Source organism: Mercenaria mercenaria, chromosome 9, assembly GCF_021730395.1.
Source record: "Mercenaria mercenaria strain notata chromosome 9, MADL_Memer_1, whole genome shotgun sequence".
In the NCBI taxonomy this organism is placed as follows: Eukaryota; Metazoa; Mollusca; class Bivalvia; order Venerida; family Veneridae; genus Mercenaria; species Mercenaria mercenaria.
This window is the reverse complement of record NC_069369.1, coordinates 54,999,485-55,016,758: the sequence shown is the minus strand read 5'-3', so window position 1 is coordinate 55,016,758 and position 17,274 is coordinate 54,999,485. Positions and strand designations below refer to the sequence as shown.

The 17,274-nt window shown below is 34.4% G+C and overlaps 1 protein-coding gene across 13 annotated transcripts in view; it reads left to right on the top strand.

Moving 5' to 3' along the window:
- LOC123547155 (Kv channel-interacting protein 4-like) overlaps nt 1–17,274 on the top strand; it is a 548,972-nt gene that overhangs the window by 374,483 nt on the left and 157,215 nt on the right. For 9 of the 13 annotated variants that reach the window (XM_053551424.1, XM_053551429.1, XM_053551430.1 and 6 more), the window contains one exon: nt 2,754–2,777. The exons of 3 other annotated variants lie outside the window; for them this stretch is intronic. In XM_053551424.1, coding sequence (XP_053407399.1) covers nt 2,754–2,777 — 24 coding nt within the window. Of the gene's footprint in view, nt 1–2,753; nt 2,778–10,968; nt 11,720–17,274 lie in introns of those variants that run through there. One more of the 13 variants, XM_053551428.1, reaches the window with a different exon arrangement.

The window sequence follows — 17,274 nt, the reverse complement described above, 5'->3', positions numbered from 1 at the left end:
TCGATTAAGATTTTCATTAATGTTTAACAAAATCGTTACTCTTTGATGTGTATTTCACAATGTTCGCGCTTGACTGTATGTAGCATAATAATTCTGCAAGTAACAATTTCAGAATTTCCCACGGGAGGTTTTTGCCCATTTCTAGTACGGTCAATTTAATCTTGCAACACTAATGAAAAATACCCCGTTTGTTATATGGAACGAAGTTCAAGATATTAAATTATAATCTCGCGTTTAAGTTATGGCCAACGTAATTGTGAATATTTCAAATGTTCAAAACAATTTTGCAGCGATATACTGTATCCAGTGAGAGACTTGTATGCAAAATTTAAACAACTTTTTTACCGTGCCATTTTATATAAATTTTGTATAATTAATGATATTTTCTGAAGCTCAAGTAAAGACAAATTTCAAAATGATGGCCACTGTCCAAAACGTTTGCAGAGAATTCATTATACCATTAATTTTGATAAAAGAAACGTCAAACTATTGGTAAACAATTATAAAACACAAAATAAAACTGTGAATATCATTTTTTTCTAGTGTGCTTCAAGTAAAAGGATTTGAGACAGAATTCTAACTCCAACATTGAAAAATTAAGGTGGAGTCCTGTTCACTTCATTCAAAAATAACCTTGGGGCAGAAGTAAAACCTACCTACATTTCTTCCACAATATGTAATCTTAAGAGTAAAGGCAAAATAGAGAACTTTTACCACATGTAACTCAGTATTTTTAAAGATGTCCAACTCTGCCCCCTTCTGTTTCAGAGGTAAATTCACTTCTTACAGCAAGAAGTCACTTTGAAATTTTGACTTTTGTACAATAAATCAATAAGTCGTGAAAAAAAGTAAAAACTTTATATCAAGTATTTATATTCCTTTACTAATTTGTTGTGACCTAAAAGTTACGTGTTTGATTTTTTTTTAGATCAAATTTCCCTTTCCACTCCATCTACAAAAATGATTGATGATCATTTTCCGTTCTAGGTTATCCAAGGAAAAAATAGTTCCACTTTAAGGTCTCGTCCATGTTCACCAAATGGTTGATTGGGGCCTCTTCGAATCAGTTACCCCTCACAGTTTTGCTTGAGATATAGAATTCTTTCATAAGAGGAAGCCACCCAGCAGGCTTGTGGAAGGTCAATGGGTTCACTCAGGTACAAGTGAACCTGAGTGTACACATGTGCTTGAAATAATGTTCAGAGGGGCACCTTAGGTTTTCCTCTACCACGAAAAGCTATGAAGTGGACATGTGACCTATGAGTGTGTCGTTGTGACGTTTAACCAACAATTAATTTTCTAGGAAGGTTTATTTAACTACAAGTGTGTTAGCACTATATTTCGTAATTAACCCCATTTTACAGCTTGCGTCTTCCACCAGCGTGGCAACTGGAACTTTGAATTCAATTCAAATGTTATATACACATAATATATTATTGAATGGTTTGTCGATCAAAAGCTTAAACTTTGCTCTCCTTTTCTGAATGACTGGGGGTAATAGCTTTGACTATTAGCCGGCAAGCAGTCAAATAAGTTTATTATAATACGACATCAAAAATAAATTTCAAGTTTTTTTACTCAAAATTTGACTTTAACTTAAAGCATCTGGTCAATAGCACAAAATATGGACCGGCGACTTACAAAAATAAAAAAAAAAAAAACATTTATAATTTAAAATGTAATAATTAGTAATTTTCATCACTGGAACCACATAATTAAATTTTTGTCAAAAATTAAACATCGCCACAAGTTTCAACAAAAACAATAACACCGACTATGCTCGCCCTTCCAAAGTCACACTCAGCGCAAAGAACTTCGATTTGAACAGAAATGAAGAATGTGTATTTTATATCCAGTGCTCGTTTCATTAATCTTAATATACGAAGTGATGTTTTATTGTTTTAAGATATCACACTTGGGAACATATATATATATATATATATAAAAGAAAATTTTATCGATATACACAAAATGTAGTCGTGTCAATAATTGGATACTCGCGCACGAATTACGAAGGGAGTTAATACAGTAGATGGTCTTAAAATCTTTCATGTTTGGATTGTTTCCCTTGATAAACTTTTTATTTATTTTAACGTTCTTTTGGAGAAATCATTCAGGTTTTATTGTTTCCCTTAATAATCTTATTTATTTTTTATGTTTGTTCGGTAATACGTCAAACAAACACACTTCAGATGGAATATTGTTGCTTCAAGTTTCTGATGATGTAACAAGACTTATATCTGCGACCCTTTTCATTCATATAGAACTATCGACCTAAGATATTGAAAACAATTCTACTTCCCAAGTGGGGCTTTAAAACCACGGATGTATTGGCAACTTAGTGATATATTGAAATATTTTTACAAATTCTATATAATAATGTTATTAACGATGTCATACTGGCCTTGTTATTTTTACTAGGTAGGTCGCAGTTGCCCAAGGCCAAAATGAAATCACATGTTTAATGATCAGTTCATTATTCAACTCTGTGTGTCCCTCCGTTTGACCAGTCAACGTGCTTGAACCCCGTACTGGTCCATGTTTTCTCGCACTGGTCTTTTTTTCCATATTTGCCCAGATTTTCTCATCGTGGCTCAGTTGAAATAGTTATAGATTTATGAATTTCTGTGTCCAACTTTGCATTTTTGAATACTGGTGGATTGAGCTTTACGTGTTAATACCAGTGAAACTAGTTGTCTCTTAATATACTGTTTTATTAATATAATAATAATAATGTTTGTCTCTATTTTCAGGTAAGGCTCAGACAGATACGATGGGTAAGTCAATGTTTATTAAAATAAGGCCATACCAAGCCGATCAGAATTTTGCTTTTTTCTCCAGTCGTGTTCTTAAAACTAAGGAGGCTAATCGAAGAAAAGAAGATATTTTCTGTATCTTGTATATATTTTGGCCATACTGGTGGCAAACTACTAAGAACTAAGTCACATATTGACTTAACAGGTCCTATACATAGAACCTAAGAATTCACGATCAGCATGGTGTGGTCTTAAGCTAGTATTACGTATGTTTAATAAGTCCAAGTATATTTACCCCACCGTCACTGTATCTTCATTTTCTCTGAAAGTAGGGCTTGCCGTGTGTTAAGACAGACACCAATGCCGATTCCATTCCCATTCACTGTATGACCTACAATGTATGTAGAACAAACAGTGAATGAAAGACTTACTGTTTTGTTTTAGAGATATTTATTTAGTGAGAAGCTGCTCCAGTTTTGTTATATTTAGACCTTAAATAATAAGGAATATATAACTATTATGTGATGATTGTGTCATATGAATACTATATTTCTCGAATAGTTAAAAAAAGCGATACACATAAAAAAATATTGATAAACAGAATGTCAGACTAGTTTCATCTACAACAAATGTGTAATGACCTTAAATTGACGGTCGGGGAGACGACTGTTTACTCGTGAAAAGCTTTTACATTGTTATACTGTATCGGTGAACATAGTTATTTGCGTGTAAGTATTTGATCGGTTCTCTAAAGCATGTTTTGTTGTATGTGTTCAAATACGTTGTTTCTGAAGAGTTGAGAGTTTTTATCAACTCTAAAATATTGACTTAGACTTTGAAATTGAAACTTTGTTATTGGCAAGGTCCATCTACTATATAAATCTTGTATGACTTGTATTTTAATGAGTATGGCATATGCTACAACAGAAAGCTGTAGAAAGTTTCAGCAATACAAAATACTGCAAACGTTGTAACGGCAGTTTTGAGTTTTAAATTCGAGACTTTAAATCTGAGTATAACGTTCAAAGTGACTTAACACGTAGGCCATGAGATGAATACAGACCCACAATCAATAACTCACAATTCCAAACGATTTTCCAACCGCAAGCGATGCTTTAAAAATCACCAATTACACTTTATTAAAAAGTTAATGCAATGCGGTAGCGTGCATTATTCTCTGACATGAATATGTCAGAATTTCGTATCATGTATCACTTGTTTATGCATTTGGTCGAAGTCTTAAACATCAAATATGCTTTGGTCGGTAATTAGCATACACATTTGCATCTCTATACTTAAATCAATGTTACACAGTAAAGCCGATACGCTCAAGACTGTATATCCTTTAACAAAATACTTGAAATCATTAATTTTCTCGGAGGACTCATTTTTGTAAATTTCCTGGTTGCGTCATTTCAGGAAATTACATCCCAGCGAACAAATATAATTCCCGTTAATTAGATATCCATGACTTCCAAATCCCATGCAAAAGCCGGGTTTTTTTTTTTTTGCAAAACCACTAAATGTCATGTCAGCGAGTTTGAATAGTTACAATGGTTTTAAGCAATATCTTTGAAGGAAGTAGAAATATAGCTGATCAGTCTTTATAACCCCTTACGAGAGAACGACAGCAAAAACATACATGATATCCGCGGCTGAAAACAATACTATAAGATAACTGCGTTCCTAGTCATTAGGACGTTGCTTGGCAAGGGAAACGATCAAAACTTTCATGATGTCAAATCCAGTGTTGTATTAACTCCCCTTGTAACTTTGCCAATTATTGGATTATGATATCTCGAAACAGTAAATATCACTCCGTACAATGAACGATAAAAGCACAAACTTCATTTCTTTAGTAAGGTTTCAAATAAGTTTTATTACTTGGACGTCTGTGGGTAAAACTAATTCCAGGGCTAATGTCTGACGTTTTAGAATTAAAGAAATACTGGAGTTATAATTTCAAAGTGAGAGTCAAGTTTGTCTTTGTAACAGAATACTGCTTTGGAGACGTAAACGTGTTTTGTAGGTACTGCAGATATGTAGGTACTTTTCATCCAAACTGTTGGACATGTGAAATTAAGGATGTAGGTTACCTTGTTACCAGGATAAATTCAAATTAGTTGAACCGCCGCGGCAATTTTTTGTATTTTGTGTAATTTAATGTTTTAACTGCTACAATCCCAATTCTTTATCTCTGTCCCTTCAAGTATAAGTTTTATCCAGGTTTTGAAGTACATGACCCTCCAAAGGTATTTTATATTGAAAGAAGAAGGAAAATACGGATATTTAACACTTTTCAGTGCATTTTGGTTTCATTGCTATCCGTAGATGTCTGCATAATTGATAATTTTACTAGTATGCGCGTTAGCTGTCTAATATAAGCTTAAAATGTATATGTCGCGGAGCTCGTGTTTCCACGGTAACGCATTTTGTCTCATCTTTAAACAACTATGTATGAAAAGGGGGTTTTCGACGGCTTCAGTGCCATTCTGTTAATGACCAACATGGAATATTTCGGTAATATAATTAGCAAAATACCAAGCACTGTACATGGCACCCTATTTTTCTTAAATTTTAAAGTAACCATTGCAACAGAGATGTTTAAAATAGCTTATATCTTGCTTTTTATCGTAATTTCTTATAAAAATATTAAATAAGATTATCTTTCTTGTTAATGTTGCTTTAAAACATCTTATTTTTAACGTAAGTAATACTTTCGTGTTATTTGCATTTATTTAAACAAATTTCACAGCTTAAAATACTTACAGCAGTACCCCTCGTCTGACATCTTTTAAGGAAAAATCGTTCTGCATGCTGCTATTATTCTCATGGATATTGTTGAAATGCAAATAAAAAGCCGAAGCTGTGTTCCTTAAATAGACCAGTGTCAACGCTTTTGAATTTTACATTTAGATATATAGGTTACGGGCTTCGTTTCCATGGTAACATCAATTTAATTCAAGAAACCACATTTTTCTACTGAAATTTGAACAATTTTAGAGCTTAGTTTTAGTATATAAGTAACAACGGAAACTGGACAATAGGTATTACAAATCAAACTGCCCAATTTTTATTTGAAAATGGCCGTAATAAACAACCTTTCACCCAGCTATATTCCCAATAACATCAGTTACCATCATCCATTTTCTTACATTCATATAAATGATATCAATGGAAAAGGCAGTCAAAATTCTGTTCCACAAAGTATTGATATTGATGGGTGCAAGAATGAACACCTAGAAAGTATTATCAACACTTTTAACAATTTCTTTACTAATATGAGTTCAAACTTAAGAGAAAAAACTCATTCTGATAACCGAAATTTTGAAAAACTCTCTCAATTTGTAGAAGATAAAGTTCCCCCGAATGTATAAATTTCAGATACCACTTGTAAAGGAAACTTATCAATGATCTAGATTCGAAGAAAGCAACAGGTATTGATGGTCTCAGTCAAAAAGTACTTAAATTAGCATCAAACGTCATAGCTCCGACCATAACGGATCTAATCAATGTAGCAATACTCAACAATGAATTCCCGAAATGCCTGTCAAGACAGCTAAAGTATTTCCTGTTCATAAGGCTGGTAATACATCTGATCCAAATAATTACAGACCTATTTCTATACTGTCTACTATTTCAAAGATATTTGAAAGACATGTCACTAAACACTTATTTGCTTATCTCAACAAATATAACTTGATACAGACATCGCACTCAGGCTTCAGACAAAACCATTCCTGTCAAACTGCGCTAGTTAAACTCATAGATAATTGGCTCACAAACATAAATGACGGAGAGATAATTGGTGCTATATTCTTTGATTTAAGAAAGGCGTTCGATCTGGTTGATCATGAAATTTTAATTGAAAAATTTAATTATTATTATTATAAGTCATAATTCATTGCTTCTTTTCAAATCTTATTTAGATGAACGCAGTGTTTCAATATGTTCGATTGCTTAATTATACGAAATGTCACAATACAAATTTATTACGTGTGTCCTCGGTGTCTAAATTGCTGTGAATAGATCACTCATAAGTTGTCAAATGTTTATCTATGAAATCTGGTAATTAACTTCACGTTGCTATAAATAACATTATGATAAGTGTTAAAATATGAGACACAACGTGACCTCCTAGATGCCATTATTTCCACAAAGCTTCAAAAATTGGTCAGAACGTTCACCTTGATGATATCTAGGTCAAGTTCGAAACTGGGTTACGTGCCGTCAAAAACTAGGTCAGCAGTTCTAAAAATAGAAAAACCTTGTGACCTCTCTAGAGGTCATAAATTTTACAAGATCTTCATGAAAATTGGTCAGAACGTTTACCTTGATGATATCTAGGTCAAGTTTGAAACTGGGTCACGTGCCTTCAAAAACTAGGTCAGTAGGTCAAATAATAGAAAAACCTTGTGACCTCTCTAAAGGCCAAATTTTTCATGGGATCTGTATGAAAGTTGGTCTGAATGTTCATCTTGATGATATCTAGGTCAAGTTCGAAACAGGGACATGTGCGGTCAAAAACTAGGTCAGTAGGTCTAAAAATAGGAAAACCTTGTGACATCTCTAGAGGCCATATTTGTGAATGGATCTTCATAAAAGTTGGTCAGAATGTTCATCTTGATGATATCTAGGTCAAGTTCGAAAGTGGGTCACGTGCCTTCAAAAAGTAGGTCAGTAGGTCAAATAATGAAAAAATGTTGTGACCTCTCTAGAGGCCATATTTTTCATGGGATCTGTATGAAAGTTGGTCTGAATGTTTATCAACCGGGTCATGTGGAAGAGGTGAGCGATTCAGGACCATCATGGTCCTCTTGTTATGAATAATTGTTATACAGATATGTTTGCTGATGACACAACGATACACACCCATAATAAAGTTATCGCAACAAACTTACAAAATAGTGCATATGAATTCAATAAATGATGCAGTGAAAACAATATGGTGGTCATGAGTTTACTGTACAAAAAAAACCATAATAACACCACAAATTGATATTTCATATGATGATAAAATATTACCTCATATAGGAATCTATATTCATTTGATAACAAATTAACATAGAATAAACAGATATATCAACTGTGCATCAATGTTTCACGTAAGATAACATTACTCAAATTACTCTCTAAATATGTTCCAAAAGAATCTTTAACTGTATATTATAATTCATACATTCTTCCTCTATTTGATTATGGTTGTGTCGTTTGGGGTGGTACTTCTGCCTACAACATAGACAGATTGTCCAAACTTCAAAAACGTGCTGCTGGGATAATCCTTAAAGCTGACATTATGACACCCTCGGCGGACATGTTCGGGGACTTGGGGTGGCTGTCAATCACATGTCTGTTAACTTATAAATCACTTAATAATATGACACCGCAATACATTAATAAATTGATCACTTGTATATAATTTTATCTTATTTTAATCTCTGTTTATTGTACTACATACTGTTTATGCCACTAAGAATTAAATTGTTCATAATACATTATTTATATTCATGTCTTTCACTTCACTGTATATATTAGGATGAATTTTTACATTATAATGTTAGAGGACCATATTTTAGACTGGCTATAGCCAAATATGTTATCCTCTTTAAATAAAGTTATTATTATTATTATTATTATAACATTTCAATATAACTACATAAAAGAAGCAACATATTGATCATTATTCAGAGCGAAATACTCATAAAAAAATATTTCAGCAAATAATGGCTGTTTACATAAAGAAAATGCACAGAATTACGTACTTTCAAAATAAAACCTATTATTTTTGCGCAGTAACTGACACGTAACGTCATGACGTTAATGACAATGTTAAAACAATGTTTTGAATTTATTCACCATTTCTGCATTTTTAAACCATTAAGCATCAGATCAGAGGCAGGTTCATGATTTTTTTCCAGAAGAATGGATATACAAACACATTTTGTTTGTCGTAAACGTCGTTGTAAAACGTCACGTTAGCTTCCGGTTGAGCATGCGTACATACAAATATTAAGGTAACCTACCTCCTTAATGCAAAAAGGCAGCCTAAATAAGGTAATCAGACTACCAGCAAATTGTAAGGCAAAGAAAGGCCTGCATTTATCTAACGGTTTTGAGTTCCGTTGAAATATTGGATAAATGCATTATTGCTTGCTTAAACATTTACCGCCTAACACATATATGTGTTACTTTTGTGGTTTATGTGTGTTACGTATTGCCACTTTCTGAAACTTGCCCTGAGTAATTGTTTGACCATATGTAAACCTGGATTGAACCCGGAAGCATACTATTGACCGTTAAATGCAACCGAGCTATCACTGTGAACAGTGGTCTTTCGAATCGCAGCATATTTTGAACGACTGTTTAAAAGACAAGTCGTAAAGAAACAATTATACCCACATTGTTAGAATTTAAAATGTTCATGTTCTGTAATAAACGGGAGAACTTTTTGAATAAAATCTATACTACAACCGCAGAATTACTTTTTTATACAAAAGATGGGGGGTGGGGGAGCGGGGGCGGCGTTGATGAAGGTGAAAGACGCATTTAATGAGAAGTGTTGTTGGAAGAGCATAATACCTTTTTAAATGTTTTGTATGATACTAGGTTAAGCCCACATATTGTCTTTCTTTTATTCGTCTTAATTTCTTACATACAGAAGTAATCTTATAAATGGAACTACTTTGCCCGCCCGGTATTTGATTAGATACCAAAAGATAAATTCTATTTTCGCCTTAGAATAGCCTTGTGTTTACGATGCAGACAGTTCCTAATGATGCGGCAGATAATGGACATTTTTAAGCTGAACCTATGGAAATAGCATTTAATTATCAAGTCATGGAGCCATGCAATATTAAGTATGTAGCTTCGTGTTTAAAAAATATGTCCTCGCGAAAGAAGAGTGCAATTCTGACGAATGCCTCGAACTAACATTAGCATATTAATCGTATTAAATTCTGCCGTATCTTTAGACGCACAACATAGCATTAAGCATTAAACTTTCAAATACTCATTCATTTTTGGAATTTAGGAGTGTACTAACTTAATTAAGAAATGAAATATTTCATGAACTCCGAAAAAAAATCATTTCTTTCATTACATTATATTAGCTTTCCATTTTTAAACTATGTTGTATTATTAATTGCATACAGTTTATTGTATTTAACATTAAAATCTGCTTCCCGGCCATTCTGTTCACCAGATGGAACAACTGCGACGTTATCTAAGGAGCGTTCTCCCTGACTATACGTGGACTTTGTCAAAACAGCGGCCCGTTATCACTAAGCAGCGCTGTAACTTTCCTTTTGCTGTTGATTCAAAATGAACGTAATACTTTTCAACTGAAAAGAGTAGGGCGAATGTAAGTATTTTAAAAACGATGCTTTTTCGTCATACCTTAGACATACGTGCGACTGGAAAAATACTGGCATCAAGAATAAATAAATTCCGGTTATAGCAATATTTTCTATTAATCAGACTTTTTTGACGTCCATCACGCCTCTAACAATTCAAGCTAATTATCGAAAAAAAAAAACCTGTTTGTATAGTTCAAACGCCATATTGAATGCTGAATTACTATTCTATACCTACCTGTTTCTTCCCTGGCTCTAAACTTAAACGGATAAATGGTATTCCATTTAACCGGATAAATGGTATTGTAAGTACGCCTTACGTAATTGTAAAAATTAAACAGGAGAGTGAAGTTAGATACAAAAATCTGGTTACGGGAAAGTCAGCTCAATTTAAGACCGGTTTTGAACCGAAGCTTTGCAACCAGAAAGTGGTTTATAGACCGTGAGCAAGTAGATTAGAGACAAAAACATGATCTATATAAATAGTACAAAATGTAATTATATAACAAATCATTTATTGCATATGTCATAGTGATCAAAGGAATATTTTAAAGATTCAACTTGCAACGTATACATAACAATAGCCGCATTGAAAGATTATTCCGGCCTTTCTTTTTTGCCTTGGACATTTGCCCATTATTTGTGAGTGTTAAGCTTTACCGAGGAATATGCCCGGCAGGCTATTGCCTCCAACTGAGCGACATTCTAAGTAAGAAAAAATAAATATAAATCCGATGAGGAATTTCGTGAAATACAAGAAAACCAGAAACAATGAATAGAAGAACAACTCTACCGATTCAACCCATTAGGATAGTAATATTATTGGGAATTTGTGTTGAAAGAGTCTGTGCTAACAACTGTTGCTTAAATCTTGAATCATTGACTACTGGTTTCCTTGAATATTGGTTTTAAAGCAAATGCTAACAGAAATTAGGTGTGATTAATGTGGTATCCTCAGTGTAAATTCTGTGATAATTCATGGATGCGGATGTTGATTAAATAAGAAATGACATGTGGCTGGACAGTTTACTATAAACTTGGATTATATCTGAATCGTCACCTCTACAATGTCAAGAATGTCCCAATGCGTCTTTTTATTGAGGAAAATCAATACGGGTACCCGTGGTAATTGAGTTTGTCGCCTGATCCTGACTTATTTAAACGTTATTTCAGACTTGTCTGCTCGCCGTGCACGCATTTTGATATCAAGCGGATTGGAAAATGTGTGTTTAAGCACGTACAATTAAAATGTTAATTAAAACTGGTTGTCGTTAATAGAGTGTACTAATTTTGTTGAACTGGTTTTCTGGAAAAGTCATCTCGTTTATAAATTTGAAATCGGTCCTGAATACTCCACCTGACGTTGCCCGCTGGAATAGAAAGGCTGATCCAAACTTACTGTAATATAATTAGGTGCACGCTGATATTGTTCAAAGTTATGTCGGTGATTATTGTTCGTTTATCAAATCATGTATGATGAAATTCCAAGTTCCGACGAGGAGGGGGAGGAGGAGAGACAAGTGGTTGAAATGTCCTTGTTAGAGAGGATACAAGCGCGATGCTTAAAATTTTCCCTTATAGAATGGATTATATTGTGTTTTACTTCAAGGGGTAAGTACATGGGGTAACATCTACGATTACAGGAAATGTATATGAGCCGAGCCATGAGAAAACCAACATAGTGGCTTTGCGACCAGCATGGGTCCAGACCAGCCCGCGCATCCGCGCAGTCTGGTCAGGCTCCATGCTGTTCGCTAACAGTTTCCCAATTCCAATAGGCTTTAAAAGCGAACAGCATGGAGCCTGACCAGACTGCGCGGATGCGCAGGCTGGTCTGGATCCATGCTGGTCGCACACCCACTACGTTGGTTTTCTCATGGCGCGGCTCATATAAAGATTACGAAACTTACAAACAAATTATTATTATGTAACCATTGTTTTATCAAAATCACAATCACTTGTAAAATAAAAAGAATTCGAATCGAACACAATAAATTGGCTGTCATTTTAATCGAAATATCGTCAGAACATAACCGTATTTATAAAGGAAATTTCATAATTTCCTGAATCATACCTGAAAAGTTACGTAATATATTTTTTGGCAAAAAAAAATATATTCATTGATAATTATGCTAGTTTTAAAAGATTGCACAGCAAAGATATTGATCGTTAAGATAACATTTTATTCTGTATAAATTTATGAGCAATAACACTTAGTTAGACTACAAAAAAACATGTTACATTATGCAAAAGTGCTGTCACTTTTAGAAAAAAAATATACATAAACAAACAAATCACATAATAGGATACAAAACTCATATAAGAATTATACTTGAAGTAGGTATTAATGGTACAATGCATCTGTACGACATCATACAGGTTTTTGTAGAATCGTTATGAATTATTGTGTCTGTAACATTTTTTTAATCTTACGTTTGTTGTAATTTAGTAAACTGAAAGATAATTATAATGACGTTAGACTATATATAGCAAATAAGTAATAATTAACTTTTAATTAGAGGTAGCACTGCATGTTTGCTCTTTAGATTTATTTTCCAGCCCCACGTATAATGTCTAGCGTACCTGTATTGTGTAATTTGTTATACAGTGTTTATTTCTCAGCACTCGCACTACTGATAGATATATAGCTTTAAATTCCATTCGGATACATGTTTTGATTGTTCTACCAGATTTAGCTCTAGTCCGCTTGCTTCATGCTCGTTTACTACAGTAATTGTATAATTCGACAATGAAATGTATCCTCATAGCATGTAGTGTGTTCGTATTTACGTTTGCATTAGGCAAACTTTCCATTTTACCTAAGAAATTACTTGAGATAGTTATTACATTCAAGTGCTATTGTCTTTTCATAAGTTATACAGTTTTGTTCTTAAGTCATGTGAGAATTTTTCTTAACAGAAATAGAACTGTTTTTAAGACGTCTGTTTTCACAATAATGTTTTATTTTTTAATGCAGTGATCACTAATATTTGTGGTATTGCTGTTATTGTTTCTGCTGTGACCAGGGTGAGATATATTTAGCTAATACAAAATCGCTTAATGAACTTGATCTATTAAAGATCCATTAAAGAAACTTTAAAGGTAAGGGTAAGAAGCCAGGTATGCTGTATTTGAGGTGTTCAACGTATGACCAGTATAAAATATAAATGTCTGTGAGACGCATGCTGATTTTGAAAATTTTGCATAGCACTGTGTTTTTTCATTACAATATCTTATTGATATATTTATTTTGTTTCGGAAAAAAATCAAAATTTACGCGCGAAAATAAATGACAAAGTCGAGGACGTCTTGATTAGGGTTTTGATATATTATTCCTTTGGGCTTTATGGAACATTATTTAGGAAATTTGGTTACAGCACAATAAATGGTAGCGTTTGTGGAATGCATGAAAGTTCCCGAAAACGACCTGCAGTGCGAAAATGTCCTACATCGGGACCACCTGCGAAAGTTCCCGAAACGACCTGCAGTGCGAAAATGTCCTACATCGGGACCACCTGCGGATACTAAGTTCGTCGCTCGTATGGTCTCAAAATTTAACCCACCTACATGCAGAAAGATGTAGCATCACTGGAAATTTCTTTCAGAACTGTAAAGCGTTTAAATTTTAACATTTTGGGAACGAAGTAACGAAAATGCAAGGTTAAACAGCTGGAAACTTTACAAATACAAAGGGCATGTTCCAAGAAGGTCTATATGAAGGTATGCAGTAGGCGTAGTGGAAAAACGCCGTTACTTCTGAAGAGTCTGTGGTCTTCCTAGGTGAAACCTGTTGGCATAAGAGGCTGGACTGCACAAAACGGTGACAATGATCTTAAAAGAAACCGAAGATATTTAAACGTTATTGCTTTGTTGCATAATTTATGACATTGGCTTATGTGTGTTATAGAAGCAATACTCAAAATCAGATTATCAACGAAGATGTTAACTCTCAGTTATTTATACAGTAGAAAGGGTTTCAAACTAATTTTGGACAAAGAGGTACATAGACTGACAAGATGATTTTATTACCCTAATGACTTTTAAACTTTCGATTCTTCAGTTTATCCAAAACATAACAAGAGATGATATATATTTTCATATCTTTTATTTTACTAGAATAGACTATTATAAAACATAATTTCCTGCAGGCTATTTCTTGCAGACAATTTGACACTAATAACTTTACGCAGACAATTTGTTTAAAATATTTGAAATATGTAGTTCAAAGTAAAATGTTATGTTTTGTCAATGGTAGAGTCGCCCAAGATATATCTAAAACAAAACAAAAAAGAAAATACCGCTAATTAATACAAATGAAAACGTACATTAACTATCGAATCAAAAGCAAGCTATTTCTAGACAACGACTCCCATCAAAAATGTATGTTTTGTAAATATCCTCTTCTTATATTATGCATTCATTATATTTTCGATCCTGTCCAGTTCACTTGGGTTATCCTTTATGTCATAATTAGAATATAAATTGCAGTATTAATACCTCGAATGGCATATATGACTGTGGTATTAAACTGATTTGCCAAACATGCTTATTTTGGAAAAAGACAACCTAGCTACTTTGAAAGATAAATTTGGAATGATAATTTCATTTTTGTATCACCAAGTAGCTTTGTAAAAATAAACACTACCTGTGCACTCACACCAATAAAGTAACCTTTATATACAGTATGCCATCAATTTGTTCATAATCTAAACCTGTAGCCTATGTAATAACGAACTTCAAAGCTTTTTTTCAGCTGCATATTTCGCCATTACCTCTTTTCTTTAATAACACATAGCCTTCACATCATGAGAATGGTGTATTAAGAAGTTAAGGATAACTCTTCTGCAATATGATATTTCGTACAATATCGAGAACAAGTGTTTCGTTTTTTGTTTTTGTTTTTTTTTCATGTTTTTATTTTGCCACACGGAAACAGTGTAATTTACCGGTATTAATCTGTCTGAACTGTGTTTACTGGGGTATACAGCAAACATAGTTTGCTCCGGGTAATTAAAGCTTTCTGTTAAACGGCTGCCAGCGTGCTAGAAGTGATATTACCTATAACACAGGCGTTTCAATAAAATTGTGAGCTTTGTATATGATTTGTAAAATTATTTAAATAAATTCACTGTTTAATTAATTGTATGAAATATTGATATACAAAACTTAGAACTAAAGGACGCTTACTCGTTGCTAAAACAGGGTTTAAACTTTAATCAGTTTTTAAACTTGAGTTGACTTTCCCGTTAGTTTTTAGGTTTTACTTTTATTTTTGTAAGATGAGCAGAAGGTGGACTTAATTAGCTGGTATTTGTAGATATAAGTTGACACCGTTTATTCTAACGGCGAAAATATATAATATATATAATTAGGAGTAGTTAAAAGTGTCACTGAACGATATTTAAATGGCATAATTTATGTAGTTGACAGTAGTTAACACAAGTTGTATTTTTAATATTTATACAGAGCACACAATTGGTCACCTTTTAAAGCTCAGATTCATTGTTAGAAGCAGATCTACGAAAACCTTGGTTTAAACCCAGAACCATAACAGTGTATGTGTATGCTGAGCTCAAGTTGACTTTCCGAGCTGCTTTGTCTGAGTAACGCCAATCAGGTAAACTTATGGTGGCTGATTTCTGCCATTTCGCGTTTTCGCCCCGCGACCCCGCCGAGCGAAAACACGAGAATTAACAAGTTAAACTGGCGGGGGCGCGGGGCGAAAACTCGCTATTTAGCGTGCGCGCGGAGCGAAAACTCGCTGTTTAGCGGGGTCGCGGGGCGAGATTTAGTAACTGGTATGTCGGGGGCGCGAGACGAAAACACGATAATTAGCGCTGCTTAAACGTCGAGTTTTCGCACCGCGCCACGACTTCCAGTTACTAAATCTCGCCCCGCGTCCCCCGCTAATTATCGTGTTTTCGCTTCGCGCCCCCGCTAAATAGCGAGTTTTCGCCTGGCGCCCCGCCATTTTATCTTGTTTATTTTCGTGTTTTGGCTCGGTGGGGTCGCGGGGCGAAAACTCGCTATTTAGGAGGGGCGCGAAGCGAAAACACGATAATTAGCGGTGTCGAGGGGCGAGATTTAGGAACTGGAATGTCGGGGGTGCGGTGCGAAACTCGGCGTTTAAGCAGCGCTAATTATCGTGTTTTCGCCACGCCCCCCGACATACCAGTTACTAACTCTCGCCTCGCGACCCCGCTAATTATCGTGTATTCGCTCCGCGCCCCCGCTAAATAGAGAGTTTTCGCCCCACGTCCCCGCCATTTTAACTTGTTAATTCTCGTGATTTCGCTTGGCGGGGTCGCGGGGCGAAAACGCGAAATGGCAGAAATCAGCCACCATATAAACTGGATTAATCATTCACCGTTCAGAAATCCCGTGCTGCCTTTCGATTTGCCTGATAAATCATAATTGCACCATATCAGCAAAATCTGTGAGTATGTACAAACCGAAGAATCTTTTTAAACGGAAATGAAAAAAAAAGAGCACAAATTTATTCTTGATAAAGAAGGAGGGTCATCAATACAACTGAAAATTGCATTTATTGCGGATCTTCGCGTTACTTCAGGAACTTTTAACAAAAAGATCGACTAAAATTCTTAAGCATTCAGCTGAAATTACTTTGCCTGGCGTTATTTTGACACCGCCCGTCACACCAATCGATAACTTATGCTCAAAAGGTTAGGATTCGTTTTCAATGAATATCAGTTAACAGGACGTATTATTAAGAAATTCCTTACGTTTCTTACGTAAAGCATTATAAAATTCACCCTGTATTAAAGGATATACCTGTGCCGTGCTAATATTCAGGCGGTTGTTGGTTCCAGATCATAACTAGACTCGCATTATGATGACACATTTAGGATCCTGTTAGCATTCTGTAAGAATCTACATGTACATAATATTACTTAATGATGCCCGGCTCCTCGGCAGAATTTTTATTTAATATTTCCAATATGTAAATAGGACAAGTTAGCTTGAAGTGGTTAATCTGATTTGTTTTGAAAAGTAATGGATTTGTACGAAACTTTAACATCTGATCATTTACACTCTGTGTTCACTTAGTGCTTCGTACAAGTTAAATTTTCAGACTCCAACTTCAGGAAGTTACTATAACTGTCCCAGTCTGGAATCGGTTAACATGGGAAACAATATGTTGTAAC